The sequence below is a fragment of the Somniosus microcephalus genome, unplaced genomic scaffold (genome assembly GCF_052327205.1).
Source record: "Somniosus microcephalus isolate GS21.2 unplaced genomic scaffold, FLI_Smic_1.0 unresolved_chr2, whole genome shotgun sequence".
In the NCBI taxonomy this organism is placed as follows: Eukaryota; Metazoa; Chordata; class Chondrichthyes; order Squaliformes; family Somniosidae; genus Somniosus; species Somniosus microcephalus.
This window is the reverse complement of record NW_028225180.1, coordinates 94,671,286-94,694,697: the sequence shown is the minus strand read 5'-3', so window position 1 is coordinate 94,694,697 and position 23,412 is coordinate 94,671,286. Positions and strand designations below refer to the sequence as shown.

General features: G+C 49.5%; 1 protein-coding gene across 2 annotated transcripts in view; it reads right to left on the bottom strand.

Moving 5' to 3' along the window:
• Window positions 1-23,412, bottom strand: part of LOC147093050 (NACHT, LRR and PYD domains-containing protein 3-like) — a 69,119-nt gene that overhangs the window by 5,619 nt on the left and 40,088 nt on the right. The window contains exons 5-6 of one of the 2 annotated variants that reach the window (XM_085976375.1): window positions 19,688-19,960; window positions 14,958-16,425 (exon numbers count right to left, since the gene is read on the bottom strand). In XM_085976375.1, the coding sequence (XP_085832501.1) occupies window positions 14,958-16,425; window positions 19,688-19,960 (1,741 nt within the window). Of the gene's footprint in view, window positions 1-14,953; window positions 16,432-19,687; window positions 19,961-23,412 lie in introns of those variants that run through there. The other variant, XM_085976376.1, reaches the window with a different exon arrangement.

The following is a 23,412-nucleotide window of genomic DNA, read 5'->3' as shown; positions in this document are numbered from 1 at the left end:
GTACCACCAGCTACAACCGCCGGGGTAACGGCCAAGTGGAGCGAGAGAACGGGACAGTATGGAAAGCAGTCACTCTAGCTCTAAGGACCAAAGGGCCTCCCTATCTCCTGCTGGCAGGAAGTCCTCTCGGATGTGCTCCATTCGATATGGTCGCTATTGTGTACGGCCACTAATACCACGCCTCATGAACGAATGTTTGTCTTTCCCCGGAAATCCACCTCAGGCGTATCCATGCCGTCATGGCTCACCACCCCAGGTCTGGTACTCGTGCGAAGGCATGTGAGGGGCCACAAGATGGACCCTCTCATGGAGCCAGTACACCTACTCCACGCCAACCCCCAATACGCATATATCCGGCACGCCGACGGAAGGGAGGACACCGTGTCCATAAAAGACGTTGCCCCAGCCGGCATCGACAAAAACCACGGCAATAGCGGCAACGACGATCACAGCAACTCTTACCCACCCACTACTCTTTCATCACCCCCGGAAGAACACCGACCAATGGCACCCCCACCAACTACCCCTTCAACAACCCTGGTGGCACCCCCGGCAGCGACCCAGGAGGCTACCGGGGACACCCAGCCGACACCCGCGGCACCGCAACAGCCACATCGGTCGCAGACGACTATCAAACCCCCGAACAGACTTAGGGCTAGATTTTCAGTAGCTTGCGCCAGCAGTTAGCGCCTTAAGAGAAGTGATTTCCGGGCGCTATGCGTGTAGCGCCCGGGCGCAGCGCAGTTTGCGCCCCGCCCCAAATTAAGTTGCCCGTTAGCGCCGGCGCAAAGTTTAGCGCCCGCCCGGATGCGCACGCAGAAAATGACGTCACATCCTCGTGCAACGCCCTTTGGCCGCCCCGATTGCAAACTTCAGTCGGACCGCCCCATTGTGCGGCGGGCGGCCGGAGCGTTTGGAAAAAGGAACGCAACACAACCAGCGCGGGCCCCGGGGGGCGCTAATTAAAGGGAACGTCCTCTCCAGTATAAAGGCCATCCTTTTTTCAGAAAACAGTCTTGTGCAACGCATTTCTGGAGACACAACAAGGAGGATAGCTAACTGGTTTCAAGCAGCAAGAGCCAGGTATTTTTGGACTCAGGCAACAGCGCTGCAAGTGGCCATTTGGAAATTAGAGTGTTTGCCAGGATTTGATGGGGGTTGCATGGGGTGCCAACGCGGAGCTGCAGCTCCATGTCCGTAGGGCTCGCAGACGCATTGTGAGAGGGGCAGCCCTGGCTAGAGGCAGAGGGGGCTACAGGCGTCGGCCACGTAGGCCTTACCCAGTCAGGCTATACTGCCAGCAGCGCTCCTACCTAAACATGAGTGCCGCGCGATGTGTTAAAAGGCTCCGATTCCGAAAGGGGGTGATTGCAGAGATCTGCCACCTGCTTCGCCGAGATCTGCGGCCAAAGCTCAGGTGCAGGACGTCTCTGTCGGTGGAAGTGAAGGTGACGGTGGCATTGAACTTCTATGCCACCGGCTCCTTCCAATATGCTGCTGGGGACATAGCAAACATCTCCCAGTACGGCACGCATCGCTGCATCCGCCAGGTGACAGAAGCACTGTTCAGAAGGAGAAGCCAATTCATCTCCTTCCCCATGGCCCTGGAGAGCCAGCATCAGCGCGCATTGGGATTTTCCAGACTCGGGGAATTCCCCTTGGTGCAGGGCGCCATTGACTGTACGCATGTGGCTTTGCGGGCCCCTCTGGAGCATGGCGAGCAGTATCGCAACAGGAAGGGCTACCATTCTCTGAATGTGCAGCTGGTCTGTGACCACAAGCAGCGCATCATGGCTGTCAATGCCAGCTTCCCAGGCAGCAGCCACGATGCCTTTATCCTGCGGCAGAGTACTGTGCATGACATGTTCCAGGCACAGCCTCCCCCAAGAGGATGGCTACTCGGGGACAAAGGCTATCTTTTGTGCACCTGGCTCATGACCCCGCTCCGCGCGCCCAGGACCGCTGCTGAAGAGGCCTACAACGAGAGCCATCAAACCACCCGCAACATCATCGAGCTAACTATTGGGGTCCTCAAGCAGCGGTTCCGCTGCCTTGATCGCTCCGGAGGAGCTCTCCAGTATTCGCCGGACCGGGTCTCCCAATTTGTGGTGGTTTGCTGCATGCTACACAACCTGGCTATCCGCAGTACTCAGGCACTGCCACCTGACGTTGGACCAGCACCTCAGGAGGAGGAGCAGGAGGAGCATGAGGAGGAGGAGGAGGAGGAGGAGGAGGAGCAGGAGTACGTTCCCAGGAGGGAGCGACCAGGGCCAAGGGCCGCACGACGCCACCTTATTACACGGTACTTCTAAGCCCCCTGTCAGGGAATGGCCAGGGGCCATGAGGGAAGATGAATGCAGCTGCTCCGCAAGCCCTCAGCCGGCGAAGCCAACAAACACTAAGAAGAACAACCATGGAGACTGCATGAATAAAGATAATTTTTTATTACACAAAAATGAAAAGCCCTTCCCACATGAATCCCCAAAAACAATAAACGGGCCCCACAAAAAGCCCAACAAACGACTCACTCCCACAAACTGGGGAGGAGCCACTCCACCTTTACTGAAACCGGGCCTCAACGTCGGCCTAACGCAAAAAAAAAGCCCTCCAAAAGCACAACCATGGGCAAAATAAAGATGGCCACCGCCATATTAAAGGAAAGCTGGCCACACCCTCTACTGAGTGGCCCGCGAGGGCGAGACCTTGGCCAGCATTTTGCCTCCCCTGCCCTGCCTGCTGCTCCTTCGCAAGCTCTGCCCAGTGGCTGCTGCGAGGCTGGGGGAAGGCGCCTGAGGCTCAGATGCCCTTCCGCCAGATGCCGCTGGGGGGCGGCCTACACGGCGTTTGGGCCTCGAGGGGCCGTCTCCTGAGTGGCGCACCTGAGCCTGGCCACCATCAGCTGCAGCCGCTTGCCCTTGACGCCCCAGAGGGGGAATGGCGGCGACGGATGGCGCAATGTGGGCCAGCTGGCGTCTGGGATGCGCTGGCTGGTGCTGTGGCGCGGTGGCACTCGGCCGGGCCCGCACTGCAGGATCCGCAGCAATCAGCCGACGGCCGGCTTGCTGGGATGGTCCAGCGCGGCGCCTGACCTGGCGATGCCTGCCTGAGACAGCGCATGTGGCAGCAGTGAGTGGCCCTGTGGTCCTGGTGTGCGCGCGCATCACATCCGCCAGGGTCTTGATGGCATCAGTTAGCATGCGGCCAGTCGCGGCAGTTGCTGCCTCGAACTCGCGCACACTGGTCGCCAGCGACTCGATGGCCTCAGGCATGCGCCCCACCACGCTCATGAGCTCCGTGTGGCGCCGGTCCGAGTCGTCGGCCATCTGGAGTCGCGACTCTCCCGCTGGGGAGGAGGGGGCCGAACTAGGGGACCCTTGCCGCGTTGGTGACGGCGAGTGTGCCGAGCAGCAGCACTCCCCTCTGATCCTTCCCCCCTTTGGGGGGAAGGCCGCGGGCCACGCGCACGGCTGCTGGGTGGCTGGACGCCACTGGTCCCAGAAGCTGCATTGCCCTGCGACAGTTCCTCCAGGCACTCGTCCAGTGAGGAGGTGTCGAGCATTTCCTCCTCTCCTGCGGGACGTGACTGTTCCCCCGAAGGTCCGGCTTGCTCCTCCTCCTCCTCCTGGTTGGAGGTGCTTTCACTGGCAGCCTCAGGGTCCTGGTCGTCACCAGCTGAAAGCAGGAATGCACAAGAGTAGCTTCAGAGTGAGGAGACGGCGTCAGCGAGGGAGTTAGGACTGGTGGGATTCAGCGCATTGGTGGGACAGTGGCAAAGGAGGTAGCTCGGATGGGCCAGTGCGACGCGAGAGGGCCAAAAGGCGAGGTCCTTACCATTGCCGGGCAGTGGAGGGTCGGATACACCGCACGCTGTGGGGACAATCACACGTGCTCCCATGAGCACACACACGCGCTCCTCCAGCCGAGTGAGCTTCTGCAGCTTGGCGCGGCCACCCCTGGCACGGGCCTGGCGATTAAACGCTACTTTAGCCTGCAAGAGAAAGGACGGGCTGTAAGTGCGCAGTGAAGCCCTGATGTAGTGTGCACTGCCTCCCATGGTGGAATAGCTTGGACAGAGTGAAGCCCTGATGTAGTGTGCACTGCCTCCCATGGTGGAATAGCTTGGACAGAGTGAAGCCCTGATGTAGTGTGCACTGCCTCCCATGGTGGAATAGCTTGGACAGAGTGAAGCCCTGATGTACTGTCCACTGCCTCCCATGGTGGAATAGCTTGGCCAAAGTGTAGAGTGCCGAATGGCCATTTGATGCTCATGACTGTCCCAATGCTGCTGGCTGAGGGCTGGCCAAAAGGACTTTCAGGTCCCTTTGCCCATCATGTCAGGTGTACATGCAAGAATGAGGAGGAGACTGGAAAGGCTACTCACCCTCACAATCCTGGTCAGATCGTTGTATTTCTTACGGCATTGTTTGTGGGTCCTGGGGGCCTCGCCGGTGAACGTCACCCTCTGGGCGATCTGCTTCCAGGCTTTGGTGTAGTCGTGGTGGGTTGGATTCCTCCCACTCTCTGGAAACAAGATCTTGCGCCTCACCTCCAGAGCTGTGACCATTATGTCCAGATCACCCTCTGAGAAGCGCAGGGCACGCTGACGGGCCTTCTCTGGCGTTGCCATGACTCCCTGGGGCTGAGCAGTAGTGTTGAGGCCTCTTTGCAAGGCTGCAGTGTGCAGGGCGTGGCAGCAGACCAATTCGTCCCTTCCCCCTTTAAGAGCTGGTCGGCACCACGGGGTCTGCTGTCAGTGCAAAAATGACCGCACCCGTGCTGCGCCCCGCCTGGGCGCTATCCCTCTGGACCGCCGGCTTAGCGCCTAAAGAGAGTAGTGGAACGCCTCTTTTAGCGCTCCACCAACCTCTTAGGGCGAAGCCACTGAATTCCCGGCAACGGGGCGCTACTTTGGGGCGGGCGCTAACTTCGGGCGGGCGCTAAGGTTAGCGCCCCAAAACTGCCTATACTGAAAATCTAGCCCTAAATCTATAGAAGGGGTGAACGTGATGAAATATTTCCATTCATCACTGCCTGTGACTGAGATCGGTTTCAGTGTCATTTCCCTTCCCCCAGACCTCATTGTATTGTGTAGTGGAATGTGCTGTATTGTATACTGGAATGTGCTGGAATGTGCTGTGTGTAGGGCTCCGCCCATACCTGGCCCCGTTTGTAAGCCAGCTTCAGTGTAGCCCCAATCTCCAGAAGGACGACATCTCTCTCGCTTACGTGTTTCGTTCTAAGTTAATAAAAGCCTTGTTTTGTTCTGCTCCCTTCGAGTCTCGGAATTATTGAGGCACATCAGGTAATATGCTTCTTTTTTATTCTTCCTGACAAATTGGACAACTTCACATTTTCCCACATTATACTCCATTTGCCAGATGTTTGCCCACTCACGTAACCTATCTATATCCCTTTTTAGCCTCCTTATGTCCTCCTCACAATTTACTCTCCTACCTATCTTTGTGTCCTCAGCAAATTTAGCAACCATACCTTCAGTCCTTCATCAAAGTCATTTATGTAAATTGTAAAATGTTGAGGCCCCAGCACTGATGCCTGTGGCGCACCACCCGTTACATCTGGCCAAACCGATAACGACCAATTCAGGCCTACTCTCTGTTTCATGTTAGCTAGCCAATCTTCTATCCACGCCAATATGTTACCCCCTACATAGCTTTCATTTCCACAATAACCTGTGATGTGGCAGCTTATCAAATGCGTTCTGGAATTCTAAGTACAGTGCATCCACCGGTTCCCCTTTCTCCACAGCACGTTACTTCCTCAAAAAACACCAATAAATTGGTTAAACATGATGGCCTAGAAATTCAGTTGGCGCCGCGCCAGTGCTTTAGCGCCGGAAAGTTAGCGCCGGCGCTAAGTCCCCCTGCGCGCACCAAAAATTCAGTTGCGCCGCGCCCAAATGGCTGCCGGCGCTACTGAAAGGTGTTTGCGCCTGAAAATGGGCGCTACCTGCCGCATTGCGGCGCTATTCCGGCGCTGCGGCGCCCAATGCGGTGCGGCAGGCTCGGGAAGTGCAGGCCTCCTCCTTCAGTTAAGGAGGAGCTGCCTGCACCCGCCCGCTGGCCGGTGAAATCTTCACAAAAATGAGCCCGGCACCTCGGGGAAGTGCCGGGCTCGCAGCCCAGAAGCATCTGTTCGGCGGTGGGGGGGTGGAGGAGTCCGGGGAGGAAGGTGCGGGCAGGCGGCCGGCGGGAAAGCGGCCGGCCGCCGCGCGACCTTAATGCGGCGGCGCAAACTCCTGTAAGACTCGGTTGCCAGAGTCTTAGTTGTGACTGCCACCGGCGAGGCGGCCGCAACTCAATTTCGGCGCTGGGGCCCGTCACCACGGCAACCGGGACGCTGCGCACACCGATGACGTCATCGGTGCCGGCGCAGCGCAACCTGTCTACCGCCGATGGTAGGGCCCCAGGGAATTTCTGAACCGGCTGTAAGTCCAGCGCAATGACCTCTAGCGCCGCAAAATGGGCGCAAAGCCCACTCAATTTCTAGGCCGATGTCCCTTTCACAAGCCATGTTGACTCTGCCTGATTACTTTGAACTTTTCTAAGTGCCCTGCTCTTTAGTAATAGCTTGTAACATCTTCCCTCGGACAGATGTTAAGGTATCTGGCCTGTAGTTTCCTGCTTTCTCTCTCCCTCCCTTTTTGAATAAAGAAGTTACATTCACTATTTTCCAAACTAATGGAATCTTCCCCGAATCTGGGGAATTTTGTAAAATTAAAACTGACGCATCAACTATCTTGCTAGCCACTTATTTGAAGACCCTAGGATGAAGTCCATCAGCACCCGGGGACTTGTCAGCCCGCAGCTCCAACAATTTGCTCAGTACCAGTTCCCTGGCTATTATAATTTTCTTGAGTTCCTCCCTCCCTTCTATTTCCAGATTTATAGCTATTTCTGGGATGTTACTTGTATCCTCTATCGTGAAGACCGATGCAAAATTCCTGTTCAATTCAACTGCCGTCTCCTTATTTTCCATTATTAATTCCGCAGACTCACTTTTTATAGGACCAACGCTCACATTGTTAAATCTTTTCTTTTTAAAATATCTATAGAATCTCTTACTATCTGTTTTTATATTACTAGCTAGCTTTCTGTCAGACTCTACTTTTTCTCTCCTTATTAATCATTTAGTCATTCTTTTCTGTTTCTTGATATTCTGTCCAATCTATTGGCTTACCACAGATCTTTGCGCAATTATATGCTTTTTCTTAAAGTTTAATACTGTAGCTGTACCACCGAGTGTCCCTTACTTATTATACATAATTCCCTTTAACTTACCTATGTATATATATATAGTTTACCTGTTCGGGCCGTTGCCCCTTTAAGAACGTGACCTAATGCAATGACGTCACGTCGCGCATCACTTGACTCACCTAAATGCGAGCCGGCCCAGCTCGGCCTCCCGCGGCAATCACCGGCCCAGTTCGGCCTCCTGCTCCCGCGGCAATTACCAGCCCAGCTCGGCCTCCCGCTCCCATGACTTCGGCCGCAATGGCCAGCTCCAATACCGGGTGCCGGTTAAACGCGATGACGTCACATCGCAATTCACATGACGCCCCAAAAGCGGGAAACGCGAGCAACGCGATGACCTCACGATGCAAACGCGATGACGTCATCGAGCAAACCTCCAGACTGCCGAGTCAGTCCTCTTGGCATCCCCGTTCGGGTAAGACCTGTTCCAAGGCTTTCCTGCATTGATCTTGGTTGTTTTCTGTATTTCATCAAATCTTTCATTAAAGACCTATTGGATTCTTTCTCCTGAGTCGACCTCAGTGATTTCGTTAAGAATACACTTATTCCTACATTGGTGACCCCGCCTCCACGAAGGCTTTTCACGGAAGAAGCGCACAGCCTGAACCTCGCCTTCACAGAAGATGACCGACGTGCACAGCTGAATTCGTCCAACAGCTACATTGGTGACTCCGCCTCCATGAACGTGTTTCATGGCAGAAGCGCACAGCCTGAACCTCGCCTTCACAGAAGATGACCGACGTGCACAGCCGAATTCGTGTGAACGCTTTCACAAAAGAAGAGCCCGACGAACAACATCCGACAAGCAACAACCGATGAACACCTATTCCTACATTGGCGAATGTATTCACAAAGGAAGCGCAACCTGGAGGTGATCCCTTTTTTCACGAACGAAACTCAACCAGACCCCGATTTTTGTGAACGATTTTCACAAAAGAAGCACGCCATGGAAGCATCAGCCGTTTCGCTGTCGCTACCACAATTCAGGGAGCAGCAACTGCCCTCGTGATTTATTCAGGTAGAAGCCCCGTTCGCCAAGAACCTCAATGCAGTGCAGACCAACGAGGTCTCCTTATTCATCAGCTCTACCGCCTTACGAATCGTCCGCCTCCATGACATCTCGCAACGCTACAGCAAGTATGAATCCCTCCAAGCGCGGGTTCCGCAGGTTTGCGGGCCCACAAGATTGGAGCGTGCCCTCGCGGAGATGCCACGAGAACTCGCTCCTCAAGACCCACGTGGACCCATCCCTCGCGAACCACGAGGACCCATCCCTCATGAACCACAAGGACGCACTACTCGTGAACCACGAGGACCCATTCCTCGCCAACCACGAGGAACCATCCCTCGTGAACCACGAGGACCCATCCCTTATGAACCATGAGGACCCATCCCTCGCAAACCACGAGGATCCATCCCTCGTGAAACAAGAAGACTCATTCCCCGCCGACGACGCACCAGCCCGTCAGCCTGCTGGTTGTGTTTTCTACCAAGCTTTTTGGTGCAAAAGCGAAGCGTTGCCGGCCTCCCGGCAGGTTTCCCCCTAAATCAACAACAACTCGAAGCGTTGCCACCCTCTCTACAGTGTTCCCCTCAACAAACGCAAACATCTACTGTCGCTGCAAACACCGACGACAGGTCCAACGGGCATCCGGCGGCCGCGCTCGGTTACGCGAAAGTTGCTGTCATCACCGATCACTGATCAACGCAGCAATGGTTCACGCTCTTTTGTGTTACCATCTTAGCACTACGGCACACACAGTTCCATGCGTTCCAGACTGCCGAAGAGTTCGCTCACCTGTTGGCGAGTTCACGAAACTCGCCCGCCAAGTCCTCCTGGATCACCCGTTCGGCGTTCCTGCAGATTTTGTCAGCCTGGGGACCTTTTCCAACATCATCAGAACCATGGTCCGCGTCTGCCCAACCTGCCCGTCACTATGATGCAGCCTGCTCTTTCGCCCCGGTGCCCGCTTCGACCCACGGGCCGCATCTCCACGGTCCTTTGCATGGCGAAATACATTTATTTGCCATGACGCCACAGTCCTTCGCATGGCTGGATGCATTTTATTCACCACGATGCACGCAAGGATCCTCTCATGTCCAGCACCTTTTGACCTCGCCCGCCAAGTGCAGACAGCACGACTGCCGTGATCACCGACCACCCATCTTCCTTACAGCACATCTGTTACGATCGTCCGCCTGATGACCAACCACCCAACAGTCTCTGTCTCGACACCACAGGAGGCGTTCGGACAGGCTCGTCAGACTACCTGACCTTTTGTCGTTCATTAAAGCGAATTCTGGGGAAGTGCATGTAGTGGTACCACTGAGTGTCCCTTACTTATTATACACTAGCTGGGGGTGCCTGGCGTTGCCAGGGCAATTTTGGGCCACGTGGTCTCCCTGCCCCTGTCTGTCCCCTCTCTCTGTCTCCTCCTCTCCCCCTCTCCTCTCCCTCCCTGCCCTCCATCCCTCCCCTCTCCCTGCCTAGCGCCTGAGGCCCGGTGCCGTTGTGATACCGGCCGTGTGGGGCCTAGCGCTTCAGGCACGACCGGGTTCTCTGGCCGAGACGGACCCCAGCTGAGCTACCCCGCAGATGGCATGGTCGACGGCCAGCCGCTGCCACTCCCCCACCCGCTGTGTGTAAACTCACCTGCCGCTCCCGGAGCCGCAATGTGGGGGTTTGTTGTGCTGGTGCTGTCGCTGTGGGGATGAAAAAAATGGCGGCAAAGTTTCGGGAGACTGGAGGATTAGGCCCCGCCCATGACACTCCGATTGGTCAATCATCAGTTCACTGAACTGTAGGATTGGTCAACCAGCACGTCACTCAATGCTAATGAGTGGTAGGATTGGTCAACTGCTAATGAGCGGAGTTTTGAGGATTTTTGAAAGTTTTTTGTGTACTGTCCGAACAATTTTTGTCTGACCAAAAAGTAAATACACCTACGAGACTGCCCTAATGATAAGCTTTCTTTTGATATAACATGCGTGTAGGTACGCTCTATAACTTTTGATTGTATAGCCGGACAGTCAGACAGACAGACAGACAAACAGACAAACTCTTTTTTATATATATATATATATATACATATATATATAGATAGATAGATAATAATTCACTTTAACTTACCTATGTATATATGTAGTTTACCTGTTCGGGCCGTTGCCCCTTTAAGAACGCGACCTAACACAATGACGTCACGTCGCGCATCACATGGTTCACCTAAACGCGAGCCGGCCCAGCTCAGCCTCCCGCTCCCGCGGCAATTGCCGGACTGGCTCGGCCTCCCGCTCCCACGGCAATCGCCGGCCCAGCTCGGCCTCCTGCTCCCGCGACTTCGGCCGCACCGGCCAGCTCCAGTGCCGGGTAAACGCGATGACGTCACATCGCAAGTCACGTGATGCCCTAAGCGCGGGAAACGCGAGCAAAGCGATGACGTCATGATGCAAACGCGATGACGTCATCGCGCAAACCTCCGGACTGCCTAGTCAGTCCTCGTGATGTCCCCGTTCAGGTAAGACCTGTTCCAAGGCTCCCCTGCATTGATCTTGGTTGTTTTCTGTACTTCGTCAAATCTTTCATTAAAAACCTGTTGGATTGTTTCTCCCGAGTCGACTTCACTGATTTGGTTAGGAATACACTTATGCCTACAATACTATCTTTAACTTTTTTAGTTAACCATGGATGGTGGGTCCTCCCCTAGGAAATTTTCTTTCTTGTTGGAATGTATATATTCTGTGTATTTTGAAATAACCCCTTAAATGTCTGCCACTGCAACTCTATTGACCTATCCCTTAACCTAATTTGCCAGTTCACTTTAGCTAGCTCTGATTTCATGCCCTCACAATTGTACTTATTTAGGTTTAAAATATTAGTTTTGGACCCAATTCTAACTCTCAGACTGAATGTAAAGTTCAATCATTTATGATCGCTGCGACCTAGGGGCGCCTTCACTAGGAGGTCATTAATTCATCCTATCTCGTTGCACAATGCCAGATCTAGTATAGCCTGCTCTCTGGTTGGCTCCAGAACGAGCTGGTTTAAGAAACTATCCCGAAAACATTCCATGAGCTCCTCATCTAGGCTACCTTTGCCCATCTGATTTTCCCAGTCTATATGCATATTAAAATCCCCCATGATTATTGCTGTACCCTTCTGACAAGCTCCCATTATTTCTTCCTTTATACTCCATCCTACCATGTGGTTACTGTTAGGGGGCCTGTACACCACTCCTACAAGTGACTTCTTGCCTTTATTATTTCTCAATTGTACCAAAACCGCTTCTACATCCTGGATTCCTGAACTTAGGTCATCCCTCTCTATTGTGCTAATACCATGATTAATTAACAGAGCCACGCCGCCACCTTTTCCCACCTTCCTGCCCTTCCTAAATGTCATGTACCCTTCAATATTCCGGTCCCAATCTATATCATCCTGCAACCAGGATTCTGTAATGGCTATCAGAACAAATTTAATTATTTCTATTTGCGCTATCAGTTCATCTTTTTTGTTTTGAATGCTATGCATTCAGACGCGCAAGCCTTTAGTTTTGTCCATTTATTATTTTTGTAACCTCTAGCCTTATCTGTTGATTTACTCTTAGATTTATCCTCTCTATTCCTTCCTGTTATGGTCAGTTTATCATTTCCCACGTTAATACCTTCCTGTAATGCTTCATCCTAGTCCAATCATACCAAGTAACAACATACAAATATGTGTTTTAGCCAATATTCATGAGAAGTTTCTGTTAATGTTTTATCAAAAATGTAAATATTTATTTTCAATACATTCCATTCTTAGACTGATTTTACTGCATTTTGATGCGGCTTAATCAGATGCAGTGAATGGTGTGACATAACGGTACACCCGCAATACTGCTAAGTGTGAAAGGAATGGTTTGGGCATTGTAGGGATACTTTATTTTATTGGTGTGGGGTGGTGCCAACCTGGTACATCATGTGGCAGTCAGGTTGTGCAGCGTCAAGTGAAGTAAATCTAGCCATGGTGACCATTCCTGGTCTCCCGGGAAGTAATATTGTCAGGTGCTGATGTCCTCTGTCCTGTACGGCATCAGGTGATTGTGGAGAAGCTTGGTGTTGATGTTTGTGCTGCTGCTGTGCCTGGAGTTGCAGGTGTTGGTGCTGATCCTGGTCAGATTCTGAGGCCCAAGGTGAGAAAGTATAAACTGTACCCATTCTGACATAATAAATGGCAGGTGAATTTGAGATGACAGAAGAAATCTGTTAATGGTGAGAGAGGTTGAGAGAGGTTGTTCCAATGAGGGGACACTGGTTAGAGTGTGTTATCCAAACACTTGCAACCTGCATAAAGATCAATCTGTCTTCCAAATGCAGTAAGTACTAACTTGTGAGCTTGGAAAGTGACAAGCTGTGAGATGGGAGCATTTATAGCACATTTTAAGCTGTCAAGTAATGAGATGATTCCATGGCCATTCAACTCCTACAATGCTTCACCTACGTGATCGCGGAGTATTGTGCAACACGTAGGAGACCTGGTAAACTCTGGAGGCGTGCTGAAAATAGTTGTTAATCCTTTGTTAACATGGTCATAAGGAAGTGAATTGCCTCCCCCGCTGCTGCATATCGTGTATGCTCAGCACTGACAGACCGGATATTTGGGTAATGCTCGTGGTAGAGGGTTGACAGCGGGGTCCAGACCCGCCTGGGAAAAGTCCATGTTCCCAACCCACCCGCCACTGATCGTGTGCGCTGAACTCTCTCAAAATGTCCTCCTCACTGTGAATGTATCTCACTCTGTCCAGCTCCCCATATATTCAGGGGCGGTCAGTAAATGTGTTTATTAAATAAAGTGCGGTCTGTGTGAAGCCTTTAAATGTCCCTCAGTCCGGTCACATTCCCTGATGATGAAAATTACCCTCATGGAGCTCAGTGACCGGCCCCGTCATGTTTGGGGAAACATGTCTCATTTCAGCTGCTCCTTAAGTTCAGTATTTTTTGGGAACGGGACGAATTACCACTAATCAAATGATAAAGCATTGATTCCCTGTACTTTGTGCATTATATGAATCTGTATAATATCTTGGGGTGAGTTATATTGTGAAACGGCGCCAACTGCTGCTGTAAAATCCGCCCCCCGGATTTTATATATCAAGGAGATTTGATTCTGTCCCATTACAATTTTAAATGTCCCTGTACTCCTAGTTTATAGGGCAGGGGAGTCTCTCACTTGTTCCCCATTAAACAGGCCCTTCATTTATTTCAGGTGTAACTGTCCCGACAGTTTTTGGGGAATTTTCGGAGTTCCCTTCCCGAGCAGGGCCTCACACACAAGGGTGGGAATATGGGAAATTCCCCTGGTTCACTGCCCCCGGTTTATCCAGGAACTGCCCACTGTGTGCATAGCCCCACCACTGGCCGGGTCTAATACCCCACAACACGTTAGATTGGAACGTTTTTACGGGCAGATTTAAGGTCTTGAAATAATTCTCAATACCCCAAAACTCCCAATCCTGGAAACTTCTCACTCGAGAAGACACAGCCTCCATGGTATTGGGTTAAAAATCGAACTGTTAGTGATTTATACTCGGGTTTCTCTCCTGTTTCTAGTTGAAATGGTGGATGTGGAAAACATTTTAAATTAATTTTATATTTACTGCTGGATTGTATTTTGTTTACTTTCTGCTTTCCAGGCGTATTAAATATGATTTGATGGCGAAGATATTCCGATCCCTACAGGTGGGTACATGCTGTGTACCCACCCGTAGTGTCCTCGGAAATGCCGGTTTCAGGCATGCACAGCACATGCGCTGAATACCAGCATTTCTGATCTGTCAAGAATTCTCCTGACAGATCCTTTGCCTGCCCTGGAGAAGTGCCTCTGTGGGCACATAGATCCGTTTTTTGGAGACCCTCCGCCCGCAGAAAATCATTACAATTCTTACGCCTGGTAAAAGCGTAAGGCCTGCTTTTACCAGGATAATAGTGGAAAAAGTTTTTTTTTTAATGTTTTCACTGATTTATCATTTAAAAATACTTTTTAAAAAAAGGTAAGTTTATTTTTAGCCCCGTTAAAATCTTTAATTAATTTTTTGTTTAAAATATTTAACTTATTGTAATTTCAAGTCATTTTAAAAATGTGATTTTTTTTTAAAAGTGTATAAATTTTACTATGTTTTGAGGTGATCTCCATTCATATATTTGACAGTTCTTCCTTTCAAGTGTATGAAAGGAGATTCCCTTCTTTGATTGGCTCCCCATGGCCCACGTGATCCCAGGGATGCTGCGAAATGCCTGCGTCTCTGGGATACATGAGCCCTGCGCACTTGGAGTTTGGATAGGCCCAGGATCGGAAGTGTGTGCGTCCCGAGAACCCTCAGGTAAGAGTGCAGATTTTTCCAGATCGCAGGCCTCCGCATGCGGGAGGCCTGCGATCAGAAAATCCGGGCCATTGTAATTCAATTATTAGACCATTTCAGTGACTTGTATTTGCTCATCTGAAATGACTTTAAAATCCCTAGCTTTCCATGAGGATCAGTTCTATATTTTCCCGCCCTCAGGGAATTACCAACCGATCCTCTTATTATTGGTCATATTTTGTTGAATCTGGTTTATCTGAACTGTTTGTTACCCTTAATTACGGAGAAACAACACCATCCGTGACTATTCTACAATTCACCCAACAGTTCAAGACAAATAAACAGTTACCTCAACTCTCGGCATTTGTGCAGTACGTGTCCGAGCCGCTGGAGGCCTTCACACTGAATGTAGCAGTTCACTAGATTGAGGTGTTTTAATGTATCACAGAGTCCAATGACATGAGACAGGACCGCACAGTCAATTGGGGTCAGTCGCAAGCCATTAAATGTAAGTCTTTCCACAGTTCCCACTGTGGCCCGATTTAGCGCTGTATTCTGAGACTCAAACAGATAGTGCAACGTTTTCAGGAAGTCCCTTTTACCAGTTGCTCTCGCTGTATTTCCAATCTTTCCTTCAAATTTCTCCTTTACCCAGTCAATCACTCGGCAGGTGGTTTGATGAAGAAATGGACCCAGAAACTCCTCCAGTGGCCGATCTGACTTTAAGGAGGAGAGACCAGCAACAAAACGGAGAAATATCTCAAATCGCCCATCTTCTTTGCTGTGGGCTTCGCTGAGGATTTTCTGGATGTCCCCAGGATCTGGAGTCAGGAATTGTGCGAGTGCGGCTACAAACTCTTGGATGGTGAGGTGCGGGAGTGTGTACACCACGCTCTGGACAGAATCATCTCTCTCCAAAAGTTCCATCATAAACCCAGACAGGAACTGGGAAGGTTGCAGATTGTACTTGATCAAATCATCATTTCTAAACACAACCTTCTTCTCGGAGACTCCTGTGAAGGCCATCTCACCAAGCTTCAGTAACACATCACGGGGGCTTTCAATTTCTCGGCCGTGGTTTTTCAGAATGTTGTAAATATAGTAGGAATATAGTTGGGTGATGGTCTTGGGAACTCGCTGCTTTTTCCTGTCTCTTTGTGTAAAGAAGGGGCCCAGTGACAGGCCAAGGATCCAGCAGTAGGAAGGGTTGTAGCACATGGTGTACAGGATCTCGTTCTCCTCCACGTGTTTGAAAACAGCTGCTGCCACCGTCTGATCTTCAAAAAACTTGTTGAAATAATCCTTCCGTTCTTCACCAACAAATCCCATGATTTCAGCCCAGACACTGAGCTCAACATTTTCCAATAAATGTAATGCAGTGGGGCGGCTGGTCACTAGCACTGAACATCCCGGGAGCAGCTTGTGCTGTATTAAACTGTACACAATGTCAGACACTTCACACCAGTCTTCGGGATCTGTGCACATGTGCTGAGGTTCTGTATTCCTCCGATTGTCAGCAAAATCGATCCCGTCCTTGAATTCATCCAAACCATCGAATATAAACAGCAATCCCTCTGGGTTCTTCCAGAGCTCCCTAAGAATATTCCCAAAGTAAGGATACAGATCCAGTATCAGATTCCTCAGGTTTATTCTACAGTTAACAGCATTCAAATCCCGGAATTTGAAACTGAAAACAAATTGAAAGTGCGGGTATATTTTCCCAGTGGCCCAGTCATGAACAATCTTTTGTACCATTGTTGCTTTTCCAATCCCTGGGACTCCGCTCACTGCTGCTGAACTCCCCTGCACTTCACTCACTGCTGCTGAGCTCCAAGATTTGGCTAAATACGTGGCTTGAGCAGTGGTGTAAGAGGGAGGGTTTTAAATTTTTGAGGCATTGGAACCAGTTTTGTGGTAGGTGTGACCTATACAAAAGGGACGGTCTACACCTGTGCAGAGATGGAACTGATGTTCTCGGGGTAATTTTTGATAAAGCAGTTCGGGAGCATTTAAACTAGTATGGCAGGGGGCTAGAAACCTATGTAGTGAAATAGAGGAAAGTGAAAGGCAGACAGAAATAAATGATAAAAGGGTGAGGAACAAAAAACAAAGGGCCAAACTAATTCATAAAAAATGTGAGCATAAAAAAAGCCTGAGGGTTTTATACCTTAATGCGAGAAGCATCAGGAACAAGGTAGATGAATTAGCTGTGGAAATAGAGGTTAATAATTATGACCTAATTGGGATTACGGAAACATGGTTGCAGGGTGAGCAGGGCTGGGAGCTTAACATACAGGGGTATTCAGTATTTAGGAAGGATCGACAAAAAAGAAAGGGAGGAGGGGTAGCATTGCTAGTAAAAGAGGGGATAAATGCAATTGAAAGGAAGGATATTAACTCAGTTAATACAGAATCTATATGGGTGGAGCTAAGAAATAGCGAGGGGCGAAAAACATTAATAGGAGTGGTATATAGGCCTCCAAATAGTAAAATAGAGGTTAGGGAGGGCATCACGAGGGAAATTAGAGAAGCGTGCAATAAGAGCACAGCTGTCATCATAGGTGACTTTAACTTACATATAGATTGGACTAGCCTAATCAGTAAAAATAATGAGGAGGAGGAATTCCTTGAGTGTTTGAGGGATGGTTATCTGGATCAATATGTCGAGGAACCAACTCGGGAACAGGCTATATTGGACTGGGTACTGTGCAATGAGAAGGGACTAATCAGTAATCTTGTTGTACGGGGACCCTTGGGTCAGAGCGATCATAACATGATCGATTTCTCACTCGAAATGGAGAGCGAAGAAATTGACTCAGAGACTAAGGTCCTGAATTTAAACAAGGGGAATTATGATGCCATGAGACGGGAACTGAGTAGGTCTGATTGGACAACGTTCCTGGGAGGACTGGAGGTAGATAAACAATGGCAAACATTTAAAGATAGAATGACAAAATTGCAAAAATTGTTTATACCAATCTGGCATAAAAGGAAATCTAAAAAGGTGACTCAACCGTGGATAACAGGGGAAATTAGAGACAGCATAAAATCCAAAGATAGGGCGTATAAAATAGCCAAAAAAAGCGCCAGAGCGGAAGATTGGGAACAGTTTAAGATAGAGCAAAGGAGGGCAAAGGGCATAATCAAGAGGGGCAAAATAGCTTACGAAAACAAGCTGGCGGAAAATATAAAAACTAACTCCAAAAGCTTTTATAAGTATATCAAAAGGAAAAGACTGGTGAAAACCAAAGTTGGTCCATTGCAGTCAGATACGGGGGAATATATAATGGGAAATAAGGAAATGGCAGATCAACTAAATGCATACTTTGGGTCAGTCTTTACGAAGGAAGACACAAAAAACCTCCCTGGGATATCGGGAAAAATAGGGACATTGGCAAAGGAGGAACTGACGCAAATCAATATCTCTAAGGATATGGTGTTAAGGAAGCTAAAGGGATTGAAGGTGGACAAATCCCCAGGGCCTGATGACATGCATCCTAGGGTACTGAAGGAGGTGGCCCTAGAGATAGCGGATGCACTAAGGATGATTTTTCAGAATTCATTAGACTCGGGAACAGTGCCGATGGATTGGAGGGTAGCTAACGTTACCCCACTATTCAAAAAGGGGGGTAGGGAAAAAGCAGGTAATTACAGACCTGTAAGCCTTACATCAGTTGTGGGCAAAATGCTGGAGTCCATCATTAAGGATGAAATAGCGGAGCAATTAGCAAATGGGGACAGGATAGGACAGAGTCAACATGGATTTACAAAGGGTAAATCGTGCTTGACTAATCTATTGGAATTTTTTGAGGGAGTAACTGGTAGAATAGATGGGGGAGAGCCAGTAGATGTGGTGTACCTGGACTTCCAAAAGGCCTTCGATAAGGTCCCACATAAAAGATTAGCATGGAAAATTGAGGCTCATGGGATAAAGGGGAAAGTTTTGGCGTGGATAGGGAACTGGCTGTCAGATAGAAAACAGAGAGTTGGAATAAACGGCTCATTTTCTGAATGGCAGGCAGTAACAAGTGGGGTACCACAGGGATCTGTCCTGGGCCCCCAGCTGTTCACAATTTACATTAATGACCTGGATCAGGGAGTCGGATGCAGCATTTCCAAATTTGCAGACGACACTAAACTAGGAGGGGGGGTGGGCTCAGAGGAAGAGACCAGGAAGCTCCAGAGCGATTTGGACAGACTGGGCGATTGGGCGGATAAATGGCAGATGCACTATAATGTGGACAAGTGCGAAGTTATCCACCTTGGGTGCAGGAACGGGAGGGCAAATTATTATTTAAATGGCAATAGATTGGGAGAGGGGGAAGTACAGAGAGACCTGGGTGTTCTTGTACACCAGTCACTGAAGGCGAGCATGCAGGTGCAACAGGCGGTCAAGAAGGCAAACGGTATGCTGGCCTTCATAGCAAAAGGATTAGAATACAGGAACAGGGATACCTTGCTGCAGCTGTACAGGGCACTGGTGAGACCACACCTCGAGTACTGTGTACAGTTTTGGTCGCCTCATCTGAGGAAGGATGTTCTTGCCATGGAGGGGGTGCAGCGGCGATTCACCAGGCTGATACCAGGAATGGCGGGAATGACCTATGAGGAGAGACTATGTAGTTTAGGGATGTACACACTGGAGTTTAGAAGATTGAGAGGGGACCTCATAGAAGTGTATAAAATTCTGACAGGTCTAGACAGACTGGATGCAGAAGGAATGTTTCCCTTGGCGGGTGAGAACAGAACTAGAGGACATAATTTAAGGATAAGGGCTAAACCATTTAGGACAGAGATGAGGGGGAATTTCTTCACTCAGAGAGTGGTGAACCTGTGGAACTCATTGCCACAGAGGGCAGTGTACGCCAGCTCATTAAATATATTTAAGAGGGAATTAGATATATTTCTACGGGCAAAAGGGGTTAAGGGTTACGGAGAGAAGGCGGGGACGGGATACTGAATTAAAGGATCAGCCATGATCTCATCGAATGGCGGAGCAGGCACTAAGGGCCGAATGGCCTACTCCTGCTCCTATCTTCTATGTATCTATGTATCTATGTATTTTCTGGAGCAATCGGCATCTCCGGGAGAAACTGCTCTTGAACAATTGGTCAGTTCGGATTTTTTCAAGCTCTCTCCGTAGGTGTTTCTCTCTCCACTCTTCATGATCTTGGCCTCTTGCCAGCAGTTCATGTTCTACAAGTTTCCTATCTCGAATAGTAGAAATGACCATTAGCTCAGTGTATCGATCAGCCAGCTGGAAACTCTTAACCTTCTCCTTTATTAGGATAATGTTCACTCTCAGAGTTTCAATTTGTACCCGGAGTATTTCCTTATGTTTCTGTTGAACATCTTTAATTAGAACAGACAGAAATTTCTTCTCAATATCAACACAAATTGGAAATAGCACTTTGCAATTCAGTAAGCTTACAAACGATTTATTTCACAGCTTCATTGGAGGCGTGGAGAGAATATGAAATCAAGTGAGTGAGAAATGTGGTTGAAAGACAATGTTGGCTCAGAAATGTTTCAGATGCTCACTTGATTTTACTATTTATGCAATTTGGACATTTCCCTGAAGGTGCCAGTTTCCCTATGATGGTTAATATTATCAGCCCTACCAGCGCTATGAACATCTCATTAAAAATCAATCATGATTCTGGTTAGAAAACAGTGGTGGTTCTAATGCTAAATGTATGAATAGTGCATAGAATAGTGGAACGCTGGCATCTCGAACAGTGGATGCTGATTCGCTGAATTCCTTCAACCTAGATCTGGACAGCTCTCTCGCTGAGCTGGACATCACCTCTTACAAAAGATAGATACTGCGGGGAATGTAATGCCACAGTGATCTGCTGGAACATGTCCAAACGCCTAGGAGAAGAAATTCCCAGATATCCCCCACCCCCAATTAGTTTAGGTTTTTACCTGGTTTTCTGCTTCTCCCTGGAGATCACTGTGTCTAATAGGTGGAGAGTGTATATAATTTACACAAAGTATCACAATTCTGTGGCTCAGGCGTGGTGGACCAAAGGGTCTTTACCTGTCCGCCATTGTTCATATGTTCCTTGGAACTGTTTTCATCGAGTACATAAGTGAAACTGTTTCCAGTGGCAGACGGGTCGGTAACTAGAGGACACACATTTAAGGTGATTGGCAAAAGAACCAAAGGCGAGGTGACTAATTTGCTGACGCAGCGATTTTTGGTGATCTGGAATTAATTTCCTGAAACAGTGGTGGAAGCAGATTTAATAATTACTTTTAAAAGTGAATTGGATAAATACTTGAAGGGAAAATAATTGCAGGTCTATGGGGAAAGGGCAGGGAAGTGGGCCTAATTGAATAGCTTTACCAGAGAGTCGGCACAGGCAAGATGGAGCAAATGGTCCTCTTATTTGTTGTATCATTCTATGAGTTGGTGTATTCTGTTCAATGGGAGAGGAGCAGATTGCAAATATATCAGAGATCCACTGTAATTTTATCAGATCTTACACAGATTATCTGTGGTACTTTGTTCAGTGAAAGAGGAGCAGACTGTGAATGGACAGAAGTTCCACTCTGTGTCCTTTTTGACCCTAATCTGAGCTTCCCAGCCCATATCCCCTCCACCACGAAGATCACCTTCATAATATCGCCTCTGTATGCCCCAGCTCATCTGCTGCTCAAACCTTAAACAAAGCATTGTTACCTCCAGTCTGGTCTATTCCAAGGCTCTATTGTAATCCTACAGCGTTTGTTACCTCCTGTCTGGTCTATTCCAAGGCTCTATTTTAGTCCTACAATGTTGCAAACTCTATAAACTTGAGCTCATCTAAAATCCTGCTGCTCGTATCCACACTCGCACCAACCTCGTTCACCCATCACCCCCGTGCTCACTGAACTACGTTGCCTCACAGTTCAGAAACTCTTCGATTTAAATATTCTCATTCTTGTTTTCAAATCACTCAATGGTATTGTCAGCACCATATCTCTGTAACCTTCTCCAGCATTACAACCAACAGAGATCTCTGTGCACCTCCTGTTCTGGGCTCTTGTGCACCCCAAATTGCCATCCATCCAACATTGGCGGCCGTGCCGTCAGATTCCTCGGCCCTGAGTTCCCCATTACCTCCTTAACTGTTCCTTCTCTTAATATAAGCTCCAGTGTTATTGTATCAGGACTCGGGCAGATGCTCTGCTTTATTGTGTGCAGAGAGAAGGGCAGATTGTTTGTGTTTCAGGGATCATGCAGGTTAACTGGGGTATTACCTGCACTGCTATCGTTACCCGATCACAGGCAAAGTTTACTACTATTATGAATGAGGGGAATCAGATAGTTGATTTACGTTAACAAGAGTTTAGGATGAGGGTGTTAAGATGTATTGTGTTTGGACATGAGACTCAGGTATTTAAATGGAATTCACAACATTAGTGCAGGAAACAGTTTCACAATTACCAAACAATTAATAATGGAGAAAATTGAATGTCAGAAGTAAGAAGTGAAATCAGGGATATGTGTTCGCCCAAAGACTAAATATAGTGAGGGACTAGTTACTGGGGAAGGACACTAAAGGTGCAATATAAGCGGGGTTTACATACAATTAAAGATGTGTCTGTGTCTGCGTATACACTAAGAGGAAGGGTAGGTGGGATCATCTCTGCTAAAGAGAGAGAATCATTTGGCCAAAGGTAATTTTCCTGACCCTACTCATCCACAGCTGCTGGACCTGGGGGAGAGCAGTGACCGAGGTAGAGCATAACAGCGGCGGCAGCAGCGAGGCCCGACCACAGCGGCTGGACCTGGGAGAGAGCAGTGACCGAGGCGCAGCATAACAGCGGCAGCAGCAGCGAGGCCCGACCACAGCAGCTGGACCTGGGGGAGAGCAGCGACTGAGGCAGAGCTTAAAAGCGGCAGCAGCAGCGAGGCCTGTCCACAGTGGCTGGACCTGGGGGAGAGCAGTGACCGAGGCGGAGCATAAAAGCGGTGGCAGCAGCAAGGCCCGACCACAGCGGCTGGACCTGGGGGAGAGCAGCAACCGAGGCGGAGCATAAAAGCTGTGGCAGAAGCGAGGCCCGACCACAGCGGCTGGACCTGGGGGAGAGCAGCGACCGAGCCGGAGCATAAAAGTGGCGGCAGCAGCGTGGCCGGACCACAGTGGCTGGACCTGGGGGACAGCAGTGACCGAGGCAGAGCATAAAAGCGGCGGCAGCAGCGAGGCCCGACCAGAGCGGCTGGACCTGGGGGAGAGCAGTGACCGAGGTGGAGCATAAAAGCAGCAGCAGCAGCGAGGCCCGACCAAAGCGGCTGAATCTGGGGGAGAGCAGTGACCGAGGCGGAGCAGAAAAGCGGCGGCAGCAGCGAGGCATACCAACCCAGCAGCGGGGAGAGAGGTAAAAAGTAATCAGAGTGTGACGTCACCAGGGAGAAGGTAATTTATTGGTTGGTGAGTATTTCTCTATTTTTTAAACTTTAACTCTGGTTTATAGTTGCTAAGATCTTTCTGGTGTAGCGGAGACTGTTGGTAAACCATACAAGCGCCCTAGTGTATATCTTTAATTGGTGGTATTGAATTAATTTAAATTAATTAAACGGTAAGTCATGTCAGGACAGCCCAGCCCCGTGTTATGCTCCTCTTGCTCTATGTGGGAATTCAGGGACGCTGCCTGTGTCCCTGACGACCATGTGTGCCAGAAATGTATCCAGCTGCAGCTACTAGTAGACCGCATTGCGGCGCTGGAGCTGCGGATGGATGAGCTTTGGAGCATTCACGATGCTGAGAGGGTCGTGAGTAGCACATTTAGTGAGTTGGTCACACCGCAGGTAA